Source organism: Cydia strobilella, chromosome 22 (assembly GCF_947568885.1).
Source record: "Cydia strobilella chromosome 22, ilCydStro3.1, whole genome shotgun sequence".
NCBI lineage: Eukaryota > Metazoa > Arthropoda > Insecta > Lepidoptera > Tortricidae > Cydia > Cydia strobilella.
In genome coordinates, this window is record NC_086062.1 from 11,054,580 (window position 1) to 11,076,167 (window position 21,588).

General features: G+C 36.7%; 1 protein-coding gene across 2 annotated transcripts; it reads left to right on the plus strand.

The window, feature by feature from the left end:
* The first annotated feature begins 3,792 nt into the window (after positions 1 to 3,792).
* On the plus strand, positions 3,793 to 21,335 carry LOC134751516 (zinc finger protein 737-like). 2 transcript variants are annotated; one of them, XM_063686952.1, is made up of 13 exons: positions 3,793 to 4,029; positions 4,589 to 4,696; positions 5,437 to 5,644; positions 6,022 to 6,192; positions 6,627 to 6,793; positions 9,665 to 9,750; positions 10,573 to 10,695; positions 11,159 to 11,275; positions 12,242 to 12,391; positions 14,817 to 14,891; positions 16,308 to 16,419; positions 17,778 to 17,882; positions 20,609 to 21,335. In XM_063686952.1, exons 1-13 carry the CDS (start codon positions 3,913 to 3,915, stop codon positions 20,777 to 20,779), a joined length of 1,710 nt encoding a protein of 569 aa, XP_063543022.1. In that variant the 5' UTR covers positions 3,793 to 3,912; the 3' UTR covers positions 20,780 to 21,335. The 2 variants fall into 2 exon arrangements, with proteins under 2 accessions (XP_063543022.1, XP_063543021.1); XM_063686951.1 differs by having other exon boundaries at positions 6,618 to 6,793; positions 20,609 to 21,333.
* The last annotated feature ends 253 nt before the right edge of the window (positions 21,336 to 21,588 follow it).

Below are 21,588 nucleotides of genomic sequence, written 5' to 3' on the forward strand. Positions count from 1 at the left end.
ATTCGTGCAATTACATATTATAATTTTTCATTATTTATAAATTGTTCATTGAAATATTTAGATAAGAATAATTATTTAATCTTGAACACATTCTTTAGGTGTGGACCCCTCGGCGGGTAAAGGCCTCCTCCAGGCATTTCCAATTGTATGTATGTATGTATGTATGTAAACACTTTATTGTACATAAGACAGATTACAAACACAATAAAAGAACATAAATATATACAATGTACAAAGGCGGTTGTCTCTGTTAGACGCTATTTCCGTCCAATTTTCCCCGGCTATCTCTACGATCTCGTCTTTCCATCTTCCTTTTGGTCTTCCAGATCTGCGGTCTCCGTCTGGCCCTTTCCATGTAGTCACTCTCTTTGTCCACCTGTCATCTTGGTACCTAGCCACGTGACCGGCCCACTTCCATTTAAGGCCTTGGGCGTAGGATAGAGCGTCGAGTACTTTTGTTTGCTGTCTAATTTTGCTGTGTCTAATCTTATCCTTTAATTTTATTTTTAACATGCTTCTTTCTATTGCTCTCTGAGTAGTTAATATTTTATTTCTGGCTTTTGCATCAAATATCCATGTTTGGCAGCTGTACGTAAGGCATGGTAGTAGGCACGTATCCATGATTTTTTTCTTTACAGATGGGTGTACGTTGGACTTCATTACCTCTTTAAAGCTCCAGTATTTCTTCCATGTCAGAGCGATTCGTCTATCAACTTCTATTTGGTTTCTGTCCTTGTGGAATGACACTTGCTTGCCGAGGTATATGTAGTCGTCGACGTAGTTGATTGAGGCGCCAGCTACGTGAATTGGGTCTTGGGTGTGGTTTGTCATAACTTTCGTTTTGTTTACGTTGAGCTCCAATCCGATGTTGCTACTGACAGCTTGAAGTTCCGTCATCATACTTTCTAGGTGTACGGCGTTTTCCGCGAACAAGACGATATCGTCCGCGAAACGAAGGTGGCTGAGATATTTGCCGTCAGTGTAGACGCCTTTGTTTGACCACGGCAGCTCTTTCATTATGTTTTGGAGGACTGATATGAATAGTTTTGGAGAGAGTGGGTCTCCTTGTCTTACTCCTCTAAGTATATTTATTTTGCTGCCAGTTCGGTCTAGCTTGACTATGCTTGTGCTATTTGAGTATATGTTTTTTATTATTCGTATGTACTCACTGTTAATATTTTGGTTTTCCAGTGCCTCCCATATGCTTTGGTGCGATATACAGTCAAACGCTTTTTTATAATCAATAAAGGCGATGTATAATGGCTTTCTAAACTCTACATATTTTTCTATGATCTGGTCTAATACCTGAATATGGTCATTTGTACTGTAGCCTTTTCTAAAGCCGGCCTGTTCGATAGGTTGGTGCAATTCTATGTCGCTGGATATTCTTTCTAGCAAGCATGCTGCAAATAGTTTATACAGGCAGGGCATCGAGCTGATGGGGCGGTAGTTTTCTACGTCGTTAGGGTTTCCTTTTTTGTATAAGAGAATTATTTCTGATTCAGTCCATGATTTTGGTATTTTTTCCTCGACTATTATTTTATTGAAAAGATGTGCGAGGGGTGTTAAAAGAATGTCTTTCGCAATTTTGATGGCTTCGTTGGAGATTCCGTCTGGTCCCGAGCTCTTGCCCATTTTTAGTTTTAATATTTGTTTGAGTATTTCTATTTCATCTAGCTGTTTGATATTTTCGCATATAGCTATGTCTCTCGCTATGTTGTTACTCGTGCCAGTATTATTGCGACTCACCGAGCTTTGTGGGTTATTGTAGAGTTTTCTGTAAAAAGTTGTTGCTGATGTAATGACATCGGAGCGAGATTGATGTTTTCTTGTGGTGTCTAGAGATGTTATCCATTGTTTTTCTCGGTTGAGGTCTTTCATTGCTTTTTTCATACTTCCGGATTCTAGCATGTGTTTTTCAATTTTTCTTAGTCTATATTCTTTGTAATTTTGTTTAATTTCTTTATTTGTTGTTTTGTATAGTATCTTAAGCTCTTGTTTCTCCACCGACGAAAGCTTCTTGTGCTGTAGTAAACTTCTTTGTTGTAAGAGCTCTTTGGCTTTGTCTGAAAGTATACTTTCTTTTTTAGTGTTAGTATTTTGAGCTTTTTTGAGACATGTTTGTATGGAGCTTTCTAGTTTTTTGTAGTACGTCAAAGCGTCCTCGTTCTGATGTATGTTGAGGTCAGATTTCAGTTTTGTAAGTTCGCTTAAATATGATTTACGACTCTCTTCCGTTATAAGTTGATTGCATTTCTCTGTGTATTTTTTTCTGCTTTTCCTTACGGTGTCTAGTCGTATAGTTCCCCTTAAAAGCTTGTGATCTGAAGAAAATAATTTATTGGATATAAGTTCGAAATTGGTGAAGATGTGTGGTGAGTTTGATAAAATATAGTCAATTTCGTTTCTTGTTTTTCTGTCAGGCGAAATCCAAGTCCATTTTTGATTTTGTTTCTTCTTGAAGACAGTGTTAATAATCATTAGTTTATTTTCATTTGCGTATTGAAGTAGTCTTTCACCTCTAGTGTTCCTTGTGCCATAGCCATACTTTCCCGTTATGAGACTATCTTCGCTTTTTGGTATTCCAATCATAGAGTTGTAGTCGCCCATAGATATAATATACTTCGTAGCAAGGCTGTGCGCTTTTTCGAGGTCGCTGTAGAAGGATTCGACTTCGTTTTCGTTTGAACGTGATGTCGGCGCGTATGCTTGTATGAGTGTCAAGTCTATTTTTCCTATTTGCAGTTGTAGTACGCACACTCTTCCAGATAAGCCGATGAAATTTTTAATATTTTCCTTGTACTGTTTTTTTATTAGGAAGCCTACGCCATTACGTCCTGCGATCTCGCCGCTGTAGCATAGGATGTGGTCGTTGTCTTCTATTATATTTATACCCATTCTTCGGACCTCTGCTAAGCCGATTATGTCATATTTAATGTATTTTAAGGATTCTTTTAGTTCTAACAGCCTTTCTTTTGATGCTAGCGACCGAACGTTATAGGTGCATATTTGTAATAATATTTTTGTCTGTGATTTTCCTGTGTGTATATAATTATGTATATATCATATGAATTGAATAAATCCTGTTTTAATTTGTAATTTCTTGTTTATTTCTTAACCATCGTAGCTTCATTTTAAGCAGTTACTTAGTTTACTTTGGTTTTATGCAGCCTTCCGGCATCGCAACGAAGACAATTTAAAGGCAATCGGCCGCCCGTACTCCTAGCGAGGACCGATTGACCTTCACCATAGAGTAACTTATACTAGAGCGGTACTGTCATTGTAAAATTTGTAACCCCAGTAAATTCACTGCCATCTATCGACACACTTTAAAACTAAAAATGAAGATTTATAAAAATACGATAAAATGTATTTAAAAATGGATAAATGTTTTTTTTTATTTGCATTAATTATTTTTATGATTTTGACCCATGTTCTTTCACTGACATGCGTTGAAATTGTTAAATAACAAACGAAACCGTCAACGCCATCTATACGACAGTAGGCCAAAGCTAGTAGCGCCCTCTGAACGAGAATCAAATTTTCTTGATTTTCGAGGCACGTTTTTTCCTTAGACTGTATCCATCTATTACGGAGTTATATCTATCTTTGGTTACTCTTTGCCTCGACACAACTCGATTTGTTAAAATTAGTGCTATTGGACACGAGATGGCGTTAAAATAGAAAGTTCGTTCTTTACTCTTTACAAAGTTAAGGCAGAAAAACGTCTTAATTTTGACAGCTGTGTACGAATTGTGAATTGTTTTCTTATCTGTAAACGCTACTTGTGTATTGTGTACTTGTCATGACAAAATTTTGTCGATGTTTTGGTGATAATAAAGCATTTATGTCTTAGTTTTACTGTGAAATGTATTTATTTAAATTAACTATTGTTCTCTGAAACATATTACAATGGAGCAATCCGACATGGGGTCAGATCAGTATTGTTTCGGGTGTTTGTGTGCGAAGGAAGAGAAGTCAATTTACTGCTTAAATTTACAAAACTCAGTTCTGAAAACATTTATACAGGTATTTTATCATTTTAGTAATTCAATAATTACTTTAGACAAGCTTTTTCCATTCATAAAAATCATTTGTGTATATTTTCATTAATATGTAATAAAAATGTCCATACAATGAATCGTTTTCATTCACTCGACTGAGTGTAATTTGGAACAGAAAATATGAATATAATTCACGGAAAATTTAAGAATGTATGTTTGCTCAGTTATTTTTTTATCATGAGAGATAACTTTAATATTGATATACTTATTGTCATAAAAAAATAAAACTATAATGTATGGTTGATTTATTTATTTAATAATAACAATAAAAGCAGTTTTTTCAAAAAGTTTGAATATATGTACAAACAGCAACACTGAACTGTTAAATATATTAAACCGGGTCACTCTTGTTTAATATATTTAATATGTCAGTGCCGCACGAAACTGTTCATCGGTGGAGCGTATTACAAAAGGCATTAGGTCCAGTGTGGCAGTGTGGGTGGTTGTACATAATACATAATAAAAGTACAAACTAATTGAAAAGGAAAGTGGCTCAGCTAATGTGTGTATTTGGTATATTTCAGGCTGAATGTTTATTCCTTTGCTACCTCTGTAAGCGGGCCTCACAACAAGCGGAGCTGTTCATACAAAATGTCCAAAGTAACCAAATTCTTCTAGAGAATATTCACAGTGTACGTATTTATTTACTTTGTAGTAAAATTATTATAATAATGTATCATTGCATAAACCCCTGTTAAGTCTAACAAGACCTTCATAGTTATTTGTCCTTTTTCATCATTTTGTCGTTTGTGATAGTTAGTAAGGGCATAGAGTAACTTATACTAGAGCGGTACTGTCATAGTAAATTTTGTAACCCCAGTAAATTCACTGCCATCTGTTGACACACTTTAAAACTAAAAATGAAGATTTATAAAAATACGATAGTATGTATTTAAATATAGATAATTGTTTTTTTTTTATTTGCACTAATTATTTTTATGATTTTGACCCATGTTCTTTCACTGATATGCGTTTAAATTGGTAAATAACAAACGAAACCGTCAACGCCATCTATACGACTGTAGGCCAAAACTAGTAGCGCCCTCTGAACGAGAATCAAATTTTCTTGATTTTCGAGGCACGTTTTTTTCTTAGACTGTATCCATCTATTACGGAGTTATATCTATCTTTGGTAAGGGACAAAATTTAATAAAGATCAAAATGATTGATACATACCTGTCAAAATCATAGCTAGTAGGAATGTCTGGATGTTGAAACAGTAACCTTTTCGCTCTGAATTTATGCCAGAGATGAACAGCGAAAACCTCAATGATTGTGATAAATACCTACCACACACTTATTTGTTCCTTTGACTTGTATTTTTTTCAATTAAAATCAAAACAACATACTGCATTCATTAATAACATTTCAGGTAGAAGATACAACCATACACTCAGTCCGCACACAATCCCGAGCACCTCACCAACTATCCTCGATGTCTCTAGATGTAATAGAGTTAGGAACGACTAAGTCAACCGAAGAGGAGTCCTATTTTGTCTATGACCATCGGGGGCCTAAAGTCAAGCAGGAGATGAAGAAGGAGGGAGCAGCGTTTGAGGATTATGATGATGTTGATACTGGTTAGTATTATCTATAAAATAAATAAAAAATGGAAAACAATGCAATGGATAATGGATACAATGGAAAATACCTACATTACAAATAACAAAAATGTGAAAGAGGAAGTATACAAAGAAACAGATAAAGACTTAGGAACCAGAGCTAATACCGGCATTTTAGAGAAAGATGCCCTTGGGCAGCAATACCTTGTTGAGCCATTAGGTATATTTTCAGTTTAGACTTGAACCCAGCAACATTACAGTATAATGCTCTCCCAAATAGGTGGTGGAAGTTTATTCCAGCACTTCGTAGCAGCATAACGAAAACTTCCACGTAATGCAGCGGTATTATTCAAATAAAACAAATGAGTAACAATAATATTGTTTTAAACTTTCAGATTTCCAAGAGCCTTTTCTTAAAGAAGAAGATTTTCCTCTAAAAGAGTTATTGAAGGAAGAGGTTATGATGATGGAAGTGGATCTTAAGAGCCTTAAGAAAAGCCTCAGAAAGGACAAGTATAAGAAAAGAAAAGTGAAGAAGGATATAGAAATTAAAAAAGAAGTAGAAGGTAGGAATTTAGTAACATTTTAGCTTTTCTATCAAATATAACAGTCATTAATTCAGGCTTTTGTATTCCTTTTATGGGCGCCCATGATCTTGGGGCAATAAAAATATTTTTATTATGTATGGTGTTCAAGCTAAAAAAAGAAACATATAAAAGCACGTGACTTAGTCGCTTACAATCAATGATATAAGTCAATAAATATATAGTTTTGTACCTCCTACCTTATAACCGACTCATATTTTTTTTATTAAATTTAAATTAACTAAAATCCGAATGAAATAAAGTATAGGATACTGTGGACAATCTATATATTATGAATATTTTCGATGTAATCTAAGTCCGGCAGCCCTGGGTTCACAACTGCAGATTAACACCCTGACTCGAAAATTACGTATAAAATACATATAATTGAATGTGGACTATTACAGAAATTCCAGAATGCGAGGTAGAAACAGTGTACATAACTCGAGAGCAGTGCTTCGAGGAACGCACTCAAATGGCGCGCGACCAGCGCTACCTGGCCTCTACGTACAAGTGCACGGACTGTATTAAAGGATTCAACTATAAGGAGAGCTTTCACAAACATCTCGAGAAACATAGCGAGGTGAGTTAATGTAGGGACGAGAGTTAGGCAGTGATAATAACAAAAGTCATAGACGATCACTCTTTTTATTAAGAAATCTCTCATTTATTTTATTAGAAATTTTTGTGCCTACATGAAGCCCCATGAAAGTCATAGACGATCACTCTTTTTATTAAGAAATTTCTAATAAAATAAATGAGAGATTTCTTAATAAAAAGAGTGATCGTCTATGACTTTTGTTATTATCACTGCCTAACTCATAATGATTAAACTGGTAGAGATAGAGAATGTCTTTAGGCATTAAGTCCGCCATTTGTACTTTATTTGTTATAGTGTGCAATAAGTCCTAAATAAAATAAATAAAACTCAAATGCATTCCAACATTTGGTAGCATAAGTAGAGGACGGCGTCATTATTTTTGTGCCAACTGAATTGTCAAAATCTTAGGTCCCCGCCAAGCCCGGCCGAATTTCACCTTCCCATACAAACGGAGTTTCGTTCTCATTTTCAAACTACGTGTTGGATTGTAATTAAACTTTGCACATACAATGACATGATGTGTGTGTGGGTGTAATAAGTTTATATAGCACCAGCTTATAAAACTAGTCAAGTCAAGTCAGTCCAAGTGCGAGTCGGACTCGCGTTTCAAGGGTTCCGTATATTACACAATTTAAACAATGTATTTTTTATGCGAAATGTCTTTAAAAAACCCGTAGGAGTCGGATCAAAAACTAAGTAAATAAGTCCGACTCACGCTTGACTGCACATTTCTAATAGGTTTTCCGGTGATATATAGGTAAAGGTCTATTTTGTGTATTTTTTTCAAAATTTTTGGCCCAGTAGTTTCGGAGATAAAGGGAATGGTCATTTTTTGCCTATTTTCTTGAATAACTTCTAAACTGTTTGTCCTAAAATTATAATAAAAATATATTTGAGATTGTCACAATGAGCTCTTGCATTTGATATGTAACACGATATAGTTTGACAAACATTATTTTTTTATTTTCTCATTTACCCCCCAAAAGTGTCCCCCGTGTTTAAAATTAATTTGTTTTCGTTACATGTCCATCTTTGGGTCACAAACTTACATATGTGTACCAAATTTCAACTTAATTGGTACAGTAGTTTTGGAGAAAATAGGCTGTGACAGACAGACAGACAGACGCACGAGTGATCCTATAAGTGTTCCGTTTTTTCCTTTTGAGGTACGGAACCCTAACAAACGAAATAGAGCAAAAACAAGTTTTGTATGAAAAACTTAAATCCTGTATTTTTAACGATGTTATCTGGAGCTACATAAACTAGTTACAGATAAAAGATAAAGATAAAGATAAAAATCAATTTATTCAAGTAGGATCTGTTGGATCACTTTTGCATCGTCAAAAATCTACATATTATCTTACACGAAATTAATACTAAACTAGAAATAAAGCATGCATACGCATAAAGTGCGATTACCTAATGGTAGTTACATAAAAATTATACATACCTACTTGTTGGCTGAATCAGCATTTTGCATCGTCAAAAACAAAATTATAAGCACAATAATCAAATTCTAACAATAATAGGTATATAATAAATTTACAATAATTTCCAAAACAGACAAAAAAAGAAGTTTTAGGTAGTTACATTAAACAGTTATTTAAAGGTCTAATTTATATAAAAATAATTAATTATTAAGCTTCATGCAGTCATTCTTGTTTTGATTCAATTTAGGCCAAGCAGTTTTATCGTTAAGATAGTCTTCGACTCTGTAGTATCCTTTTTTCATTAAGGAGGTTTTTAAATATTGTTTTAAAGCTTTCATTGACAAATTAAACACCTCTTTGGGCAATTTGTTATAGAATAATATACATTGTCCCGGAAAAGATTTATAAATTTTACGCACACGAAACTTGTGCATTGCAATTTTATGATTGTGTCTAGCTAGTACTATTCATTTTCTTAAAGGAATCTATGTGCTTAAGAGCATAGACAATACACTCGTAAATATATTGAGATGCTGCTGTTAAGATGTTTATTTCTTTAAATCGATCTCTTAATGATTCTCGAGACCCCATCTTGTAAATAGTACATGCATAGATATACCTTATTCTATTGTAAGTACACAGTTTCAGAGCAATCTAGCTAGTCGTTTTAAAATGAGAGCGTGACTACCTTTGTATCAAAGATAGATATAACTCCGTAATAGATGGATATTATTATATTATTAAATCATTTCATAAATGGGGCATTTTTTATGAAAAGGGACCTTATTGTCGATGGCGCTTACGCCGCACAGCGTCGCGCGGCATTGTATTTATATCGGAGCAGCGTTTATAATGGCGTAAGCGCCATCGACAATAAGGTCCCTTTTTATAGAAAATACCACATATTATGTTACGAGCAAAGATAGATATAACTGCGTAATAGATGGATACAGGTCATACAGTCTAAGGCAACGGTAACTGCTTACCATCAGGCGGGCCGTATGCTTGATTGCCACCGACGTGGTATAAAAAAAAGGAAAAAACGTGCCTCGAAAATCAAGAAAATTTGATTCTCGATCAGAGGGCGCTACTAGCTTTGGCCTACTGTCGTATAGATGGCGTTGACGGTTTCGTTTGTTATTTAACAATTTTAACGCATATCAGTGAAAGAACATGGGTCAATCATAAAAATAATTAATGCAAATAAAAAAAAACATTTGTCCATATTTAAATACATTTTATCGTATTTTTACAAATCTTCATTTTTAGTTTTAAAGTGTGTCGACAGATGGCAGCGAATTTACTGGGGTTACAAAATTTACTATGACAGTACCGCTCTAGTATAAGTTACTCTATGTTTGTATGGAGAACCGAGCTTGCTGCGGACTCTAATTTCAAAATCTACGTTATTTTTATTATTTAGAGCAATGGCGATTACGAATGCGACGTGTGCAAACAGCGAATGAGTACAGAAGATAAGCTACTCTGTCACAAGAAATACCACGAAAGGTGGGTTATTATTTCTATTACGTTTTTAGGGTACGGAAGTACCCAAATGGTAAAAACGGGACCCTATTACTATGTCTCCGCTGTCCGTCTGTCTGCCACCAGGCATCTCATGAACGGTGATAGCTAGACTGTTAAAATTTTCACAGATGATGTATTTCTGTTGCCGCTATAACAACAAATACTAAAAAGTACGGAACCCTCGGTGGGCAAGACCGACTCGCACTTGGCCGGTTTTTTTTAAACACAGCAATAACGGGGTCCACACAGAGCGATACCCGCGAGGCAATTTCCTCGCGCACAAAACGGCCAGTGTAGACGTGCCTCGGCCGAGGCGGCGCGCGCGAGGCACGTCTAAACACGTCGATACCACACGCGCGCTTCGGCCGAGGCACGTCTACACTGGCCGTTTTGTGCGCGAGGAAATTGCCTCGCGCGTACGCTCGCTCTGTGTGGACCCGATTAATCAGAAATAACTATATTTCTATTATAAAATACAATTCATCTGCTGGGATTTTAACTAGCGACATGGGGGATGGAATTATTTGTCCATTTTAAGCAAGATTTTTAGCTTAAAAGAGCCATTGACCGTTGTTTGAATTCCAGTGATATTTTTAGGGTTCCGTACCAGAAAGGTACAAAAGGAACCCTTATGGTGCGACTCTGTCCATCTGTCTGTCACATTGCTAAATATCTCGATTACCACTTAAGCTATCGATTTGAAATTTGGTATAGTTATTAACAACGCTAACCCAGACACATTGAAAGTATTATTTTCTATTTTCACATATATATTATTTAAAAAAAATATTGTTTCTATGTCAGACGGTACCGCTGCCCTGTATGCGGCCTGACCCGGGTCAGCCGGCTGACGGTCAAGGACCATTACTCAGCCTTCCACTCGGCCAGCCACCACCGACACTGTCCGCATTGTGGTAAAACTTTCAAGTAAGTACTTATGTAATATTGTCTTCGGTTACCGCGATAGTTACTCATGAAATAAAACTATGAAAACGGATTATATCGCGTATATTGAATTTATAATACATCCCGACGTTTAGACCCTTTACAGCGTTCGTGGTCAACGGGTGACTGAGGAAAAACTACAAAGTGGAAATACCCACATACAAAAAAGAATGATCCATAAACTTTAAGGCTGGTGGGTTGTACATGCAAAATCGGTTCATAAGGCTAGTTATACAATACAGTACAACTATTTTCAAGTAAAGATATACATATATATATATATATATACGCGATAAAGCGACGCCGGCTCTAACCCTACACCTCGGACCCGAGAATGCGAACACGCGAGTACGCGACATAATCCGTTTTTCATAGTTTTATTGTGGTTTTATTTCATCTTACTATGTTGTTGTGTATACATGAATGAAATAAATAAATATTTCAGACGCCAGGTGTCGTGGCGGAAACACATTGCGACGGTGCACGGTCGCGTGCGAGTCACTTGTGCGTACTGTGAGAAGAGTTATGCGAATAGAGACGTGCTCAAGGCGCATATGATTGTGTAAGTACTTAAACAAGGATTTACCTATATTTGGTAAAGCAAATCTTGTCAGTAGAAAAAGGCGCGAAATTTAAATTTTCTATGGGGCGATGACCCTTCGCACCGACATTTTTTAAATTTGCCGCCTTTTTCTACTGACAAGATTTGCTTGACCAACTATATAACAGATTCTAGCGGGTGTGTGATGGACGTGGTTAAGAGTCCCCAGCAAACTCGGCAAAATTTCACCTTCCCATACAAACGGAGTTTCGTTCTCATTTTAAAACTACGTGTTGGATTGTAATGAAACCTTGCACATTCAATGACATGAGTTATATCTAGGTGTAGGTACCCTATCCATACTAATATTATAAATGCGAAAGTGTGTCTGTCTGTCTGTTATCTCGTCACGCTTATGTGAATGATTGAAAATGTAAATTTTAAAGAGTACACCTAGATGTATCATGTCACACAGGTTTGAAAACTTTATTAATTTGTTTGTCTGAAAACATATAATGACTCAATTATACCAAAGATAGATATAACTCCGTAATAGATGGATACAGTCTAAGGAAAAAACGTGCCTCGAAAATCACGAAAATTTGATTCTCGATCAGAGGGCGCCACTAGTTTTGGCCTACACTCGTATAGAGGGCGTTGACGGTTTCGTTTGTTATTTACCAATTTTAACGCATATCAGTGAAAGAACATGGGTCAAAATCATAAAAATAATTAATGCAAATAAAAATAATCATTTATCCATATTTAAATACATTTTATCGTATTTTTATAAATATTTATTTTTAGTTTGAAAGTGTGTCGACAGATGGCAGTGAATTTACTGTGGTTACAAAATTTACTATGACAGTACCGCTCTAGTATAAGTTACTCTATGATTATACGCTCAACAGTTAAGATCAATGATCCTTTTCCAGAATAGTTATTTGTTATACAATATCAATCACTTGTCTAATGAATCTCTTCCAGTCGACATCCTACGGAGGTGTCGGCGGGTGAGGTGACCAAGTCCCACGTGTGTCAAGAATGCGGCATGGCTTTCAAGGCTCCTTCCCAATTGAAAATACATAGCGTCAAGCATTCCCTGTCGAGGGATTATTACTGCGTCGAGTGCGACAAGTAAGTAATAAAAACAACACAACTTATTATTCCTTCTCATTCTTCCATAATTGGTTGGGGTACTTGGGGTGGAGTCTCCTAAAATAGGTACATATTAATTTAATATTTAATGTTTTTTTGTCTGCATGCTTGTCTTTTTTATGTACTATGTTGTGGCGTCAAATAAATGTATTTTCTTTCTTTCTTTCTTTCTTTCTTTCTTTCTAATAGGGTATATGATTGTATTTAAAATAAATTATTATCTATACAATCAAATACCCTATTAAATATATAAATATATATACATTTACTAACAAATCTCACATAAGAAAAATAGAAGTATGTCAAAACGCTATGAAAAGGAGTATGATAGGAAAAAGACTGTCAGACAGAATTAGACTTACAACGATAAAAAGGTACACTAGAACCAAAGACATTACAAGAACCATCAGAAAACTGAAATGGAAATGGGCAGGACATACAATAAGAGGAAGCGGAAAATGGTCCAAAACAGTAATGTTCTGGTTTACAAAACACCTGAAAAGAAAACGTGGCAAACCCAAAAGAAGATGGGTTGACGAAATAAAGAAGGAAGCAGGTGGATGCTGGATAACATTAGCACTAGAAAGAGAAAAATGGAAAGAGTTGGGGGTGGCCTTTGCCAACAAAAGGCATACAGACAACCCTATTAAAATAAATAATTAAGATGTAATATACAAAGATAACAAGTGAAACCATGTAATTGTCTGAAATAAAGGCTATTTTTATTTTATTTATTTATTATTTTACACCATGCGTGAAATAAAGCACCCGAAGATTAATAGAGAAACGTAGATAGCAGTTATTTTTAGACACAATTACTATTTTAAAACCCTGTAAAAGTATAAAGAGTAGGTAATTTGATTGTGACGTCACATGCTAGTGTTGTGTTGTGTGTTATATAAATTCCATAGTAGAAAAATCGTTTTGACAGTTCTAAAAAAGAAACTGATTTGACTAGTAGTCAAATACCCTATTTTACTTTTTTTTTCTAAGAAGATAAGTAAAGATGAAATTTCGTTACATTGGTAAATCGATTGGAACCACACGACATACTTCTTAGTAGAGATTCCCCGAATAATAGTTTTAGCTTAACACCGAATATTCGGCCCTTCTCTAGGCCGAAGCGCCTAATATTCGGCATGACATGCGAGCATTTTGAGTCACAATTATTATGAAAACTGTTCGCCAACAAAGCACAACGTTTGCTAAGATATATTTTTCATTCAATGAATTATTGAATGTAGTATATAAATACTTACTATGAGAGCGCTGATGGCCTAGCGGTAAGAGCGTGCGACTTGCAATCCGGAGGTCGCGGGTTCAAACCCCGGCTCGTACCAATGAGTTTTTCGGAACTTATGTACGAAATATCATTTGATATTTACCAGTCACTTTTCGGTGAAGGAAACCGGACTAATCCCGACAAGGCCTAGTTTCCCCTCTGGGTTGGACGGTCAGATGGCAGTCGCTTTCGTAAAAACTAGTGCCTACGCCAATTCTTGGGATTAGTTGCCAAGCGGACCCCAGGCTCCCATGGAGCAGTGGCAAAAATGCCGGGACAACGCGAGGAAGATGAGTATATACTTACTATAGTTAGTCAATCAAATCAGACCCATGATAAAAATAAAATATTTTGTAATCAACAAATGCTCAAAAAAGGGTCTTCGTATAATTTAACAACTTTCCAAGAATACATTTTAAATATTAAAATTATACTTTTTTTTTGGCTATTTTTATTGTGTAATTTTTCTTTTTATGTGTAACAGATATACTCGGTATTCCACCGAATACCGAGTATTCGGCAAAGTGACCGAATAGGCCGAATAATTGCCGAATATTCGTGGTATCTCTGCTTCTTAGCTACCCGCTCTTCCTTAGATCTAAACAGTTTTACAAACAAAACAGTTTAACACTTTTCGTAGTCTGCTCAATACTGTCAAAGATAGATATAACTCCGTAATAGATGGATACAGTCTAAGGAAAAAACGTGCCTCGAAAATCAAGAAAATTTGATTCTCGTTCAGAGGGCGCTACTAGCTTTGGTCTACTGTCGTATAGATGGCGTTGACGGTTTCGTTTGTTATTTAACAATTTTAACGCATATCAGTGAAAGAACATGGGTCAAAATCATAAAAATAATTAATGCAAATAAAAAAAATCATTTATCCATATTTAAATACATTTTATCGTATTTTTATAAATCTTCATTTTTAGTTTTAAAGTGTGTCGACAGATGGCAGTGAATTTACTGTGGTTACAAAATTTACTATGACAGTACCGCTCTAGTATAAGTTACTCTATGATACTCGCAAGCTCGTCGTTTTAAACCAGAAACTGCCTCCTTCCCTGTTTCGACAATAATGTTCTATTTTATAAGTTAATTTTAGCTTGAATTGTTTTACAGAAGCTTTAAATCAGCATCAATACTAAAACATCACTTGAAAACGGCGTCAACTCACGTCAGCTACACTGAATTACCGTAAGTATTTAGCTTTTCTATGATCTTTTTTTCTTTCTTTTTTTGGATAAAATGTAAGGAATCGAATTTTTGAAAGTTAAAAAAAAACAAATTTTGAAACTCGTTCTGTATTGTATTGTATTGTAGTTCGGGTGATTTTCCGCAACTCGACGACTGGCGCCTATTTTGCGTGACATGGGGGTGGGCTAGTCCTGCCAGCCCAGCTCCTCGAGGAAACCTATCAAACCTTTGATGTTGAGTAGGACCTCGGGGAGGTCTCTCGGGGATCCGAGATGTTTTGCCCTGTATGGGGCCACTCCGCTGCACTCCAGCACCACGTGAGAGGCTGTTTCTTCTGTCTCCATGCATCCTCTGCATAGGGGACTGTCTGTGACACCTGTTATAAAAAGATGTTTCTTGTCCATGACCTGTTATGACACTGGTTACCATGCTCAGTCGGGTCTTTCCTAATTGAAGGAGCACCCTCGTGAGCTTTGTTATAAAATTCAACATGAGTCATCATCCCTATTCCTTTTGCGCATTGCGAAGTGCATTGCTAAATGTGCCATTTTCAACCAAAGGGGTACTTATTGTCGGTTGTCAATAAGACGCTATTTCCATAATGCATCAATTTGAAATCAACCTTATCGACAAGCGACAATGTGGTACCTTTTAGTTGAAAACCTCACATATACACACTTGTCTTACAACCACCCTTTTTACAGCGAATTATTTTATTTTATACGCCAATTCCTCGCTTATTGTCTCTCTTCTTAAAATATGTTAATGTTAATTAAGTAATCATCACTTTTCTATTGCAAATTGCTCTTATACTCTTAATATTTTAATAATTGTTAAATAATTGTAAAATTTGATTTATTAATAGCTTAAGTCTAAATGTCCTACTGTACCTATATTCATTATTATTTACAACGACGGGACTTAATCGCGTAAAATAAGTATTAAACCCACCTCCGACGTTTCGAGGACGGCGTTGTCCCCGTGGTCTCGGAGAAGACTGGCTAAAGTTGACATCAACATCTTCTAGGTGCGCGAGTTTTTCGAACTACCCGCACTTGGTCTTGTTTATTAACTTGAACGTTTTGCGCACGAGGGACGCGATTAAGTCCCGTCGTTGTAAGTAATAATGAGTAAAAATCGTGAAAGTTTAAATCAGTGTTGTACCTATATTGTATGTCCTAAGATACTGGTATTAAGCTGTGGTTACCTATAATTGGACAAACATCTAACCTCAAGGTTATGTAAGCTACAGATTGTTTTTTTATGATGTATTGTCTGTTGGTGATCCCAAATAAATAAAAATAAAATAAATTCTTGGGATTAGTTGCCAAGCGGACCCCAGGCTCCCATGAGCCGTGGCAAAATGCCGGGACAACGCGAGGAAGATGATGATGATGATTTTGATTTGTTTCTCAGTTTGGCATGTGAACACTGCGACAAACGGTTCGCGATCCGACGCGATCTGGAGCGACACACAAACAGGGTGCATCTCAACATCAAACCGTTCCAGTGCGACCGCTGCGAAAAGGTAACTAGCAGCTATAATTTGTGCCACTTTCAACCAAAAGGGTACTTATTGTCGCTTGTCAGTAAGGTGCTATTTCCGTATAGCTTTAATTAGAAATCAACATAACAACGACGATGTGGTACCTTTTGGTTGAAAACGTCACATTTGAAGACTTACTAACCGACCAGGAATACAAAAATATCAATATACTGAATATTTTTATTGCAAATAAGGAAGAATCCATGCAGTAGTGGATACACAGTATCAAATCAATTTCAATTCAAGCTCATTTAAACAGAAAAAAACCGGCCAAGTGCGAGTCGGACTCGCGCACCTAGGGTTCCGTACTTTTTAGTATTTGTTGTTATGGCGGCAACAGAAATATATCATCTGTGAAAATTTCAACTGTGTAGCTACGGTTCATGAGATACAGCCTGGTGACAGACAGACAGTCGGACAGCGGAGTCTTAGTAATAGGGTTCCGTTTTTAGGGTCCTTTGGGTACGGAACCCTAACAAAAAGTAATCTTAAAACATATCATAGATTTAAATAATAAAATAAATAAAACATAATTAAAATTGATGAGGTCATTTCGATTAGAATAATAATGAATAATTATACAGATCAATACAACACATCAGAAAATTCTACAAATAATAATAATAACAGTCTAAAACAACAAAAATTAGAATAAAATGAGTGTAGTTATCTATGTTAATCAAATGTGACGTTTTCAATCAAAAGGTACCACATTGTTGCTTGCCACAAGGACGCTCTGTTTTTACGCATATATATACGAACAATTTTCGTCCTTATGGTAAGCGACAATGTGGTACCTTTTGATTGAAAACGTCACAAATATCTTACCAAAGTATTCGTCCAGGTTATAAAATGGTCTACTTATTTAAATATACCTTAAGATTTGTACTGAACTCCTTAACATTACTGGAATCCTTAATTTTAAAACGTTATAAAACTATAGGGCTATCAGACCCCAACTCAAAAGCCAAATGGCGTCAAAAAAGGCCGTAATTTTGACCTAATACCAGGACATAACTTTTAGTTAGCCTCCTGACGACCGGGTGTCAGAATTTCTCTGTCAAATTGATAATGATTCAGAAATTGGGGTCTACATAACTACATATAGGACGCTAGTCGTTACTGTCGTTAGGACATAAGATTCTTAGCTTTCGGGTACTTACAATAAAATTTAAATATGGGGCATTTTCTATGAAAAGGGACCTTATTGTCGATGGCGCTTACCGCCGTACAGCGTCGCGCGGCATTGTATTTATTTCGAAGCATCGTTTAAAATGGCGTAAGCGCCATCGACAATAAGGTCCCTTTTTATAGAAAATACCAAATATGTTTGTCTGCAGGCATACGTGAACGCGTGGTCTTTGAACGAGCACAGGCGACTGGTTCACGAGGGGTTCAAACGACCGCTGAAATACCCCTGTCCCATGTGCGACAAGGTCTTCGACGTGAGTACATAATTGACGTAGTATGTAGTATTTTAGTATTTATCTTCGGACGTACGTGAACACGTGGCACCGGCGACTGGGACACGAGGGGTTTAAACCAGGGATGTTGCGAATATTCGCATCCGCAACCGCGGAACTTCCGCATTTTTTTTTAAACATCCGCATCCGCATAAAATCGATGCGGAGCTTAATGCGGATGTGGAACTTACCTACCTGTACAGGAACGTCTTAGCGGCGGCGTAAGTGCTAGATAATTTCGTCATTAGCCAATAGGAATCTCGTTCGTTTTTGTGATTCGTCGATCGAGTACTTTAACCTATGACGGACAGCGACAAGAAGTGAAAAGTTTGTTTTATTTGGACTTAAGTATAGTAATGCGATTGTGGGGGATTCTTGTTCAAATACTATGTTTCGTTTTTTTTTTAAATAAAAATGACAAGTGTAATATTTGACGTTTTTTGTGCCTAATCTCGACATCCGCATCCGCGGATGTCAAAAAATCGGCATCCGCAACATCCCTGCTTCGGACGTACGTGAACACGTGGCACCGGCGACTAGTACACGACGGGTTTAAACGACCGCTGAAGTACCCCTGTCCCATGTGCGATGAGGTCTTCGGTCTACTAGAATACTAAATTAATTTTGAATCAAGCAGAAATGTCTGCGAACGATGCTATTAAACTTAGAAATAAATTAAAAGTGGAAAGATTCACTGTATTGGGTGGGACTTGAACCCACGACCACTGGATCACTAGTACAGTGCTCTACCATCTGAGCCACCATATAGCGGCCGTCTCCATACAAAATAATACGGCCAAATATGGATATAGTAGTATTTTGGGGTTACTGATGCTTTACCGAAATTGTTTGCCAAATTTTCATATCACAAACTATCTTTCCCAAAAATTTAAAACCCAACTAATCATTTCCCAACTTTACATAATCCAACCTACCTTTTTTTCCGTCGGAAAATGCTTTACGCATACCCAGGCTTGTAGAGGGAGCCCGGGTTATGCAGGACTCGACGGGTGTATGTTGCCCGTAATACCTGCTAAAAACTGACGTTATGACCGCTTCGCTGGCTTTAGGTGGGAACACGGGTCCACTTGCGTATTCTCCGCGGACCCACCAGCAGCTGACTAGTAATTACTAGTACAATAAAGGGGGGAGAAATCACACTTCCCCCCCCCCCCCCCGGGCTGACCTAGCAGAAACGTGCTTTGCCGAGCTTCCACGCGCTTCCCGCTCGAGGAATCCAACCTAACCCAACCTAGTACGTCATTTTCATTTCTCATCTATGGGGTTGGGAAATTAAATGGTTGCGAAATTTATTTATTTTATTTATCGTATGGCAATTTTATTTTACACTGTTCATTTATTAACTAATTTATAACACAGGTTTATAATCTAAATCTACATTTGGCCAAGTAGGTGATGGCTGCACTCGTTACGGTTTTAAAATCTTCCACTGGGCCATCGTACTTTGTCAGTGGGCACTCCAAGACGATATGCCGAACAGTTTGCTTTGGGCATCCGCATTCGCAGAACTCCTGCGTTGCGAAATAATTATTTGGTAAAAGTTATTCGGCCAAATGAAGTTCGGCAAGTGAAATTCGGCAATACAATTTTCGGTAAAAAGGCAGGATCCGGTATTTTGTATGGAGATGGCAGGCGGTCTAGGAAACCAGAGCTTCCCACTGATGTCCAAGTTTTTTGCGGATACTGTTTTCTGCACGATTCAGTTTTCTGAAATATGCGAGCAGTGTTCCGCAAACAGAATGCTCGTGTGAACGTTACTATATGTGCCATTCTCAACCAAAAGGGTACTTATTGTCGCTTGTCAATAAGGTGCTATTTCCATAAAGATTGAATTTGAAATCAACCTTATCGACAGCCGACAATGTGGTATCTTTTAGTTGAAAACGTCACATATTGTCTATATTAGCACTTAGCACGTATAATTACTACTAAAAGGGGATCCTGCGAAAAACTAGACGTCAGTGAGAAAGAGCTCTTAGAATGATATAATAAAAAAAATCGGCCAAGTGCGAGTCGGACTCGCGCACCGAGGGTCGTACTTTTTAGTATTTGTTGTTATAGCGGCAACAGAAATACATTATCCGTGAAAATTTCAACTGTCTAGCTATGTAAATGTTATAATTAGACTAACACTTAGTTTATAGGTTCCCTAGTTTAAGTATCACTAACAAAATATGGATTTTTTGAAAGTCTGAATTAAATAATTTTTATTTTATTATTTATTTATCACGGTTCATGAGATGTATCTCATGTTATAATTAGACTAACACTTAGTTTATAGGTTCCCTAGTTTAAGTATCACTAACAAAATATGGATTTTTTGAAAGTCTGAATTAAATAATTTTTATTTTATTATTTATTTATCACGGTTCATGAGATGTATCTCATGTTATAATTAGACTAACACTTAGTTTATAGGTTCCCTAGTTTAAGTATCACTAACAAAATATGGATTTTTTGGAAGTCTGAATTAAATAATTTTTATTTTATTATTTATTTATCACGGTTCATAAGATACAGCCTGGTGACAGACAGACAGACGGACAGCGGAGTCTTAGTAATAGGGTCCCGTTTTTACCCTATGGGTACAGAACCCTAATAAGTGTTATAGCGTCCGTGCCTTGGCAAAGAAGTTGAAGCTTAATCGTTTAATTCTAATACTTAAATATCGTATATTTTGTCCCCAGCGTAACCAGATCCTCAAAGGCCATATTCGAACCCACACCGGCGAGCGACCCTACCAGTGCAGCCGCTGCCCCGCGCAGTTCACGCAAGCCAGCATACTGGGGACACACGTCAAGCTTATACATCTAAAGTTGACAAGGGACGGAAGACCTAAGGGTTTAGCGAGCAAATAGTCTAGGCTTAGTTCACACAAGCCAGCATACAGCAACATAAAATTATAACCTATCCAATAGAAAAAAAAACCAGCCAAGTGCGAGTCAGACTCGCGCACGAAGGGTTCCATTACCGCAAAAAACGGCAAAAAAATCATGTTTGTTGTATGGGAGGCCCTCCTTAAATATTTATTTTTCTGTTTTTAGTATTATTTGTATAGCGGCAACAGAAATACATCATCTGTGAAAATTTCAACTGTCTAGCTGTCACGGTTCATGAAATACTGCCTGGTGACAGACAGACGGACAGCGGAGTCTTAGTAATAGGGTCCCGTTTTTACCCTTTGGGTACGGAACCCTAATTACTCGAGCCTTCTCATAGCCATGGTAAAAACCTAATCAAAGTCACATAAATAATGCCTAGTCTCGTCATTAACTACTAAGAAATAGATCGGAAAACAAGTGACAATTGTTGTTTTATTTATAATTATTTTATTTGTGGTATTTTCTATAAAAAGGGACCTTATTATCGATGGCGCTTACGCCATTATAAACGATGCTCCGATATAAATACAATGCCGCGCGACGCTGTGCGGCGTAAGCGCCATCGACAATAAGGTCCCTTTTCATAGAAAATGCCCCATTTTGTTCTTAACTTGTTCTGTGGCAGAGTGTTAAATATGTAATGGGCGAACTGATTATAATAAGTTAGATTTAGTCCCAAAATGCCATAAAATTGTTAAATAAATACATTGTTTTAATTGAAAGTGTTTTGTTATTTTCTATCCCAATAGTCTAATCTTTCCTAATTAGGCACTATGTTTAGGATG

What these genes read in the sequence shown, in the direction of transcription:
- LOC134751516 (XM_063686951.1), top strand. Translation starts at nt 3,913, where the DNA reads ATGGAGCAATCCGACATGGGGTCAGATCAGTATTGTTTCGGGTGTTTG. An exon ending in TTATGATGATGTTGATACTG is followed by an intron (nt 5,645 to 6,021) that starts GTTAGTATTATC and finishes TTAAACTTTCAG; the next exon opens with ATTTCCAAGAGCCTTTTCTT. An exon ending in CATTGTGGTAAAACTTTCAA is followed by an intron (nt 10,696 to 11,158) that starts GTAAGTACTTAT and finishes TAAATATTTCAG; the next exon opens with ACGCCAGGTGTCGTGGCGGA.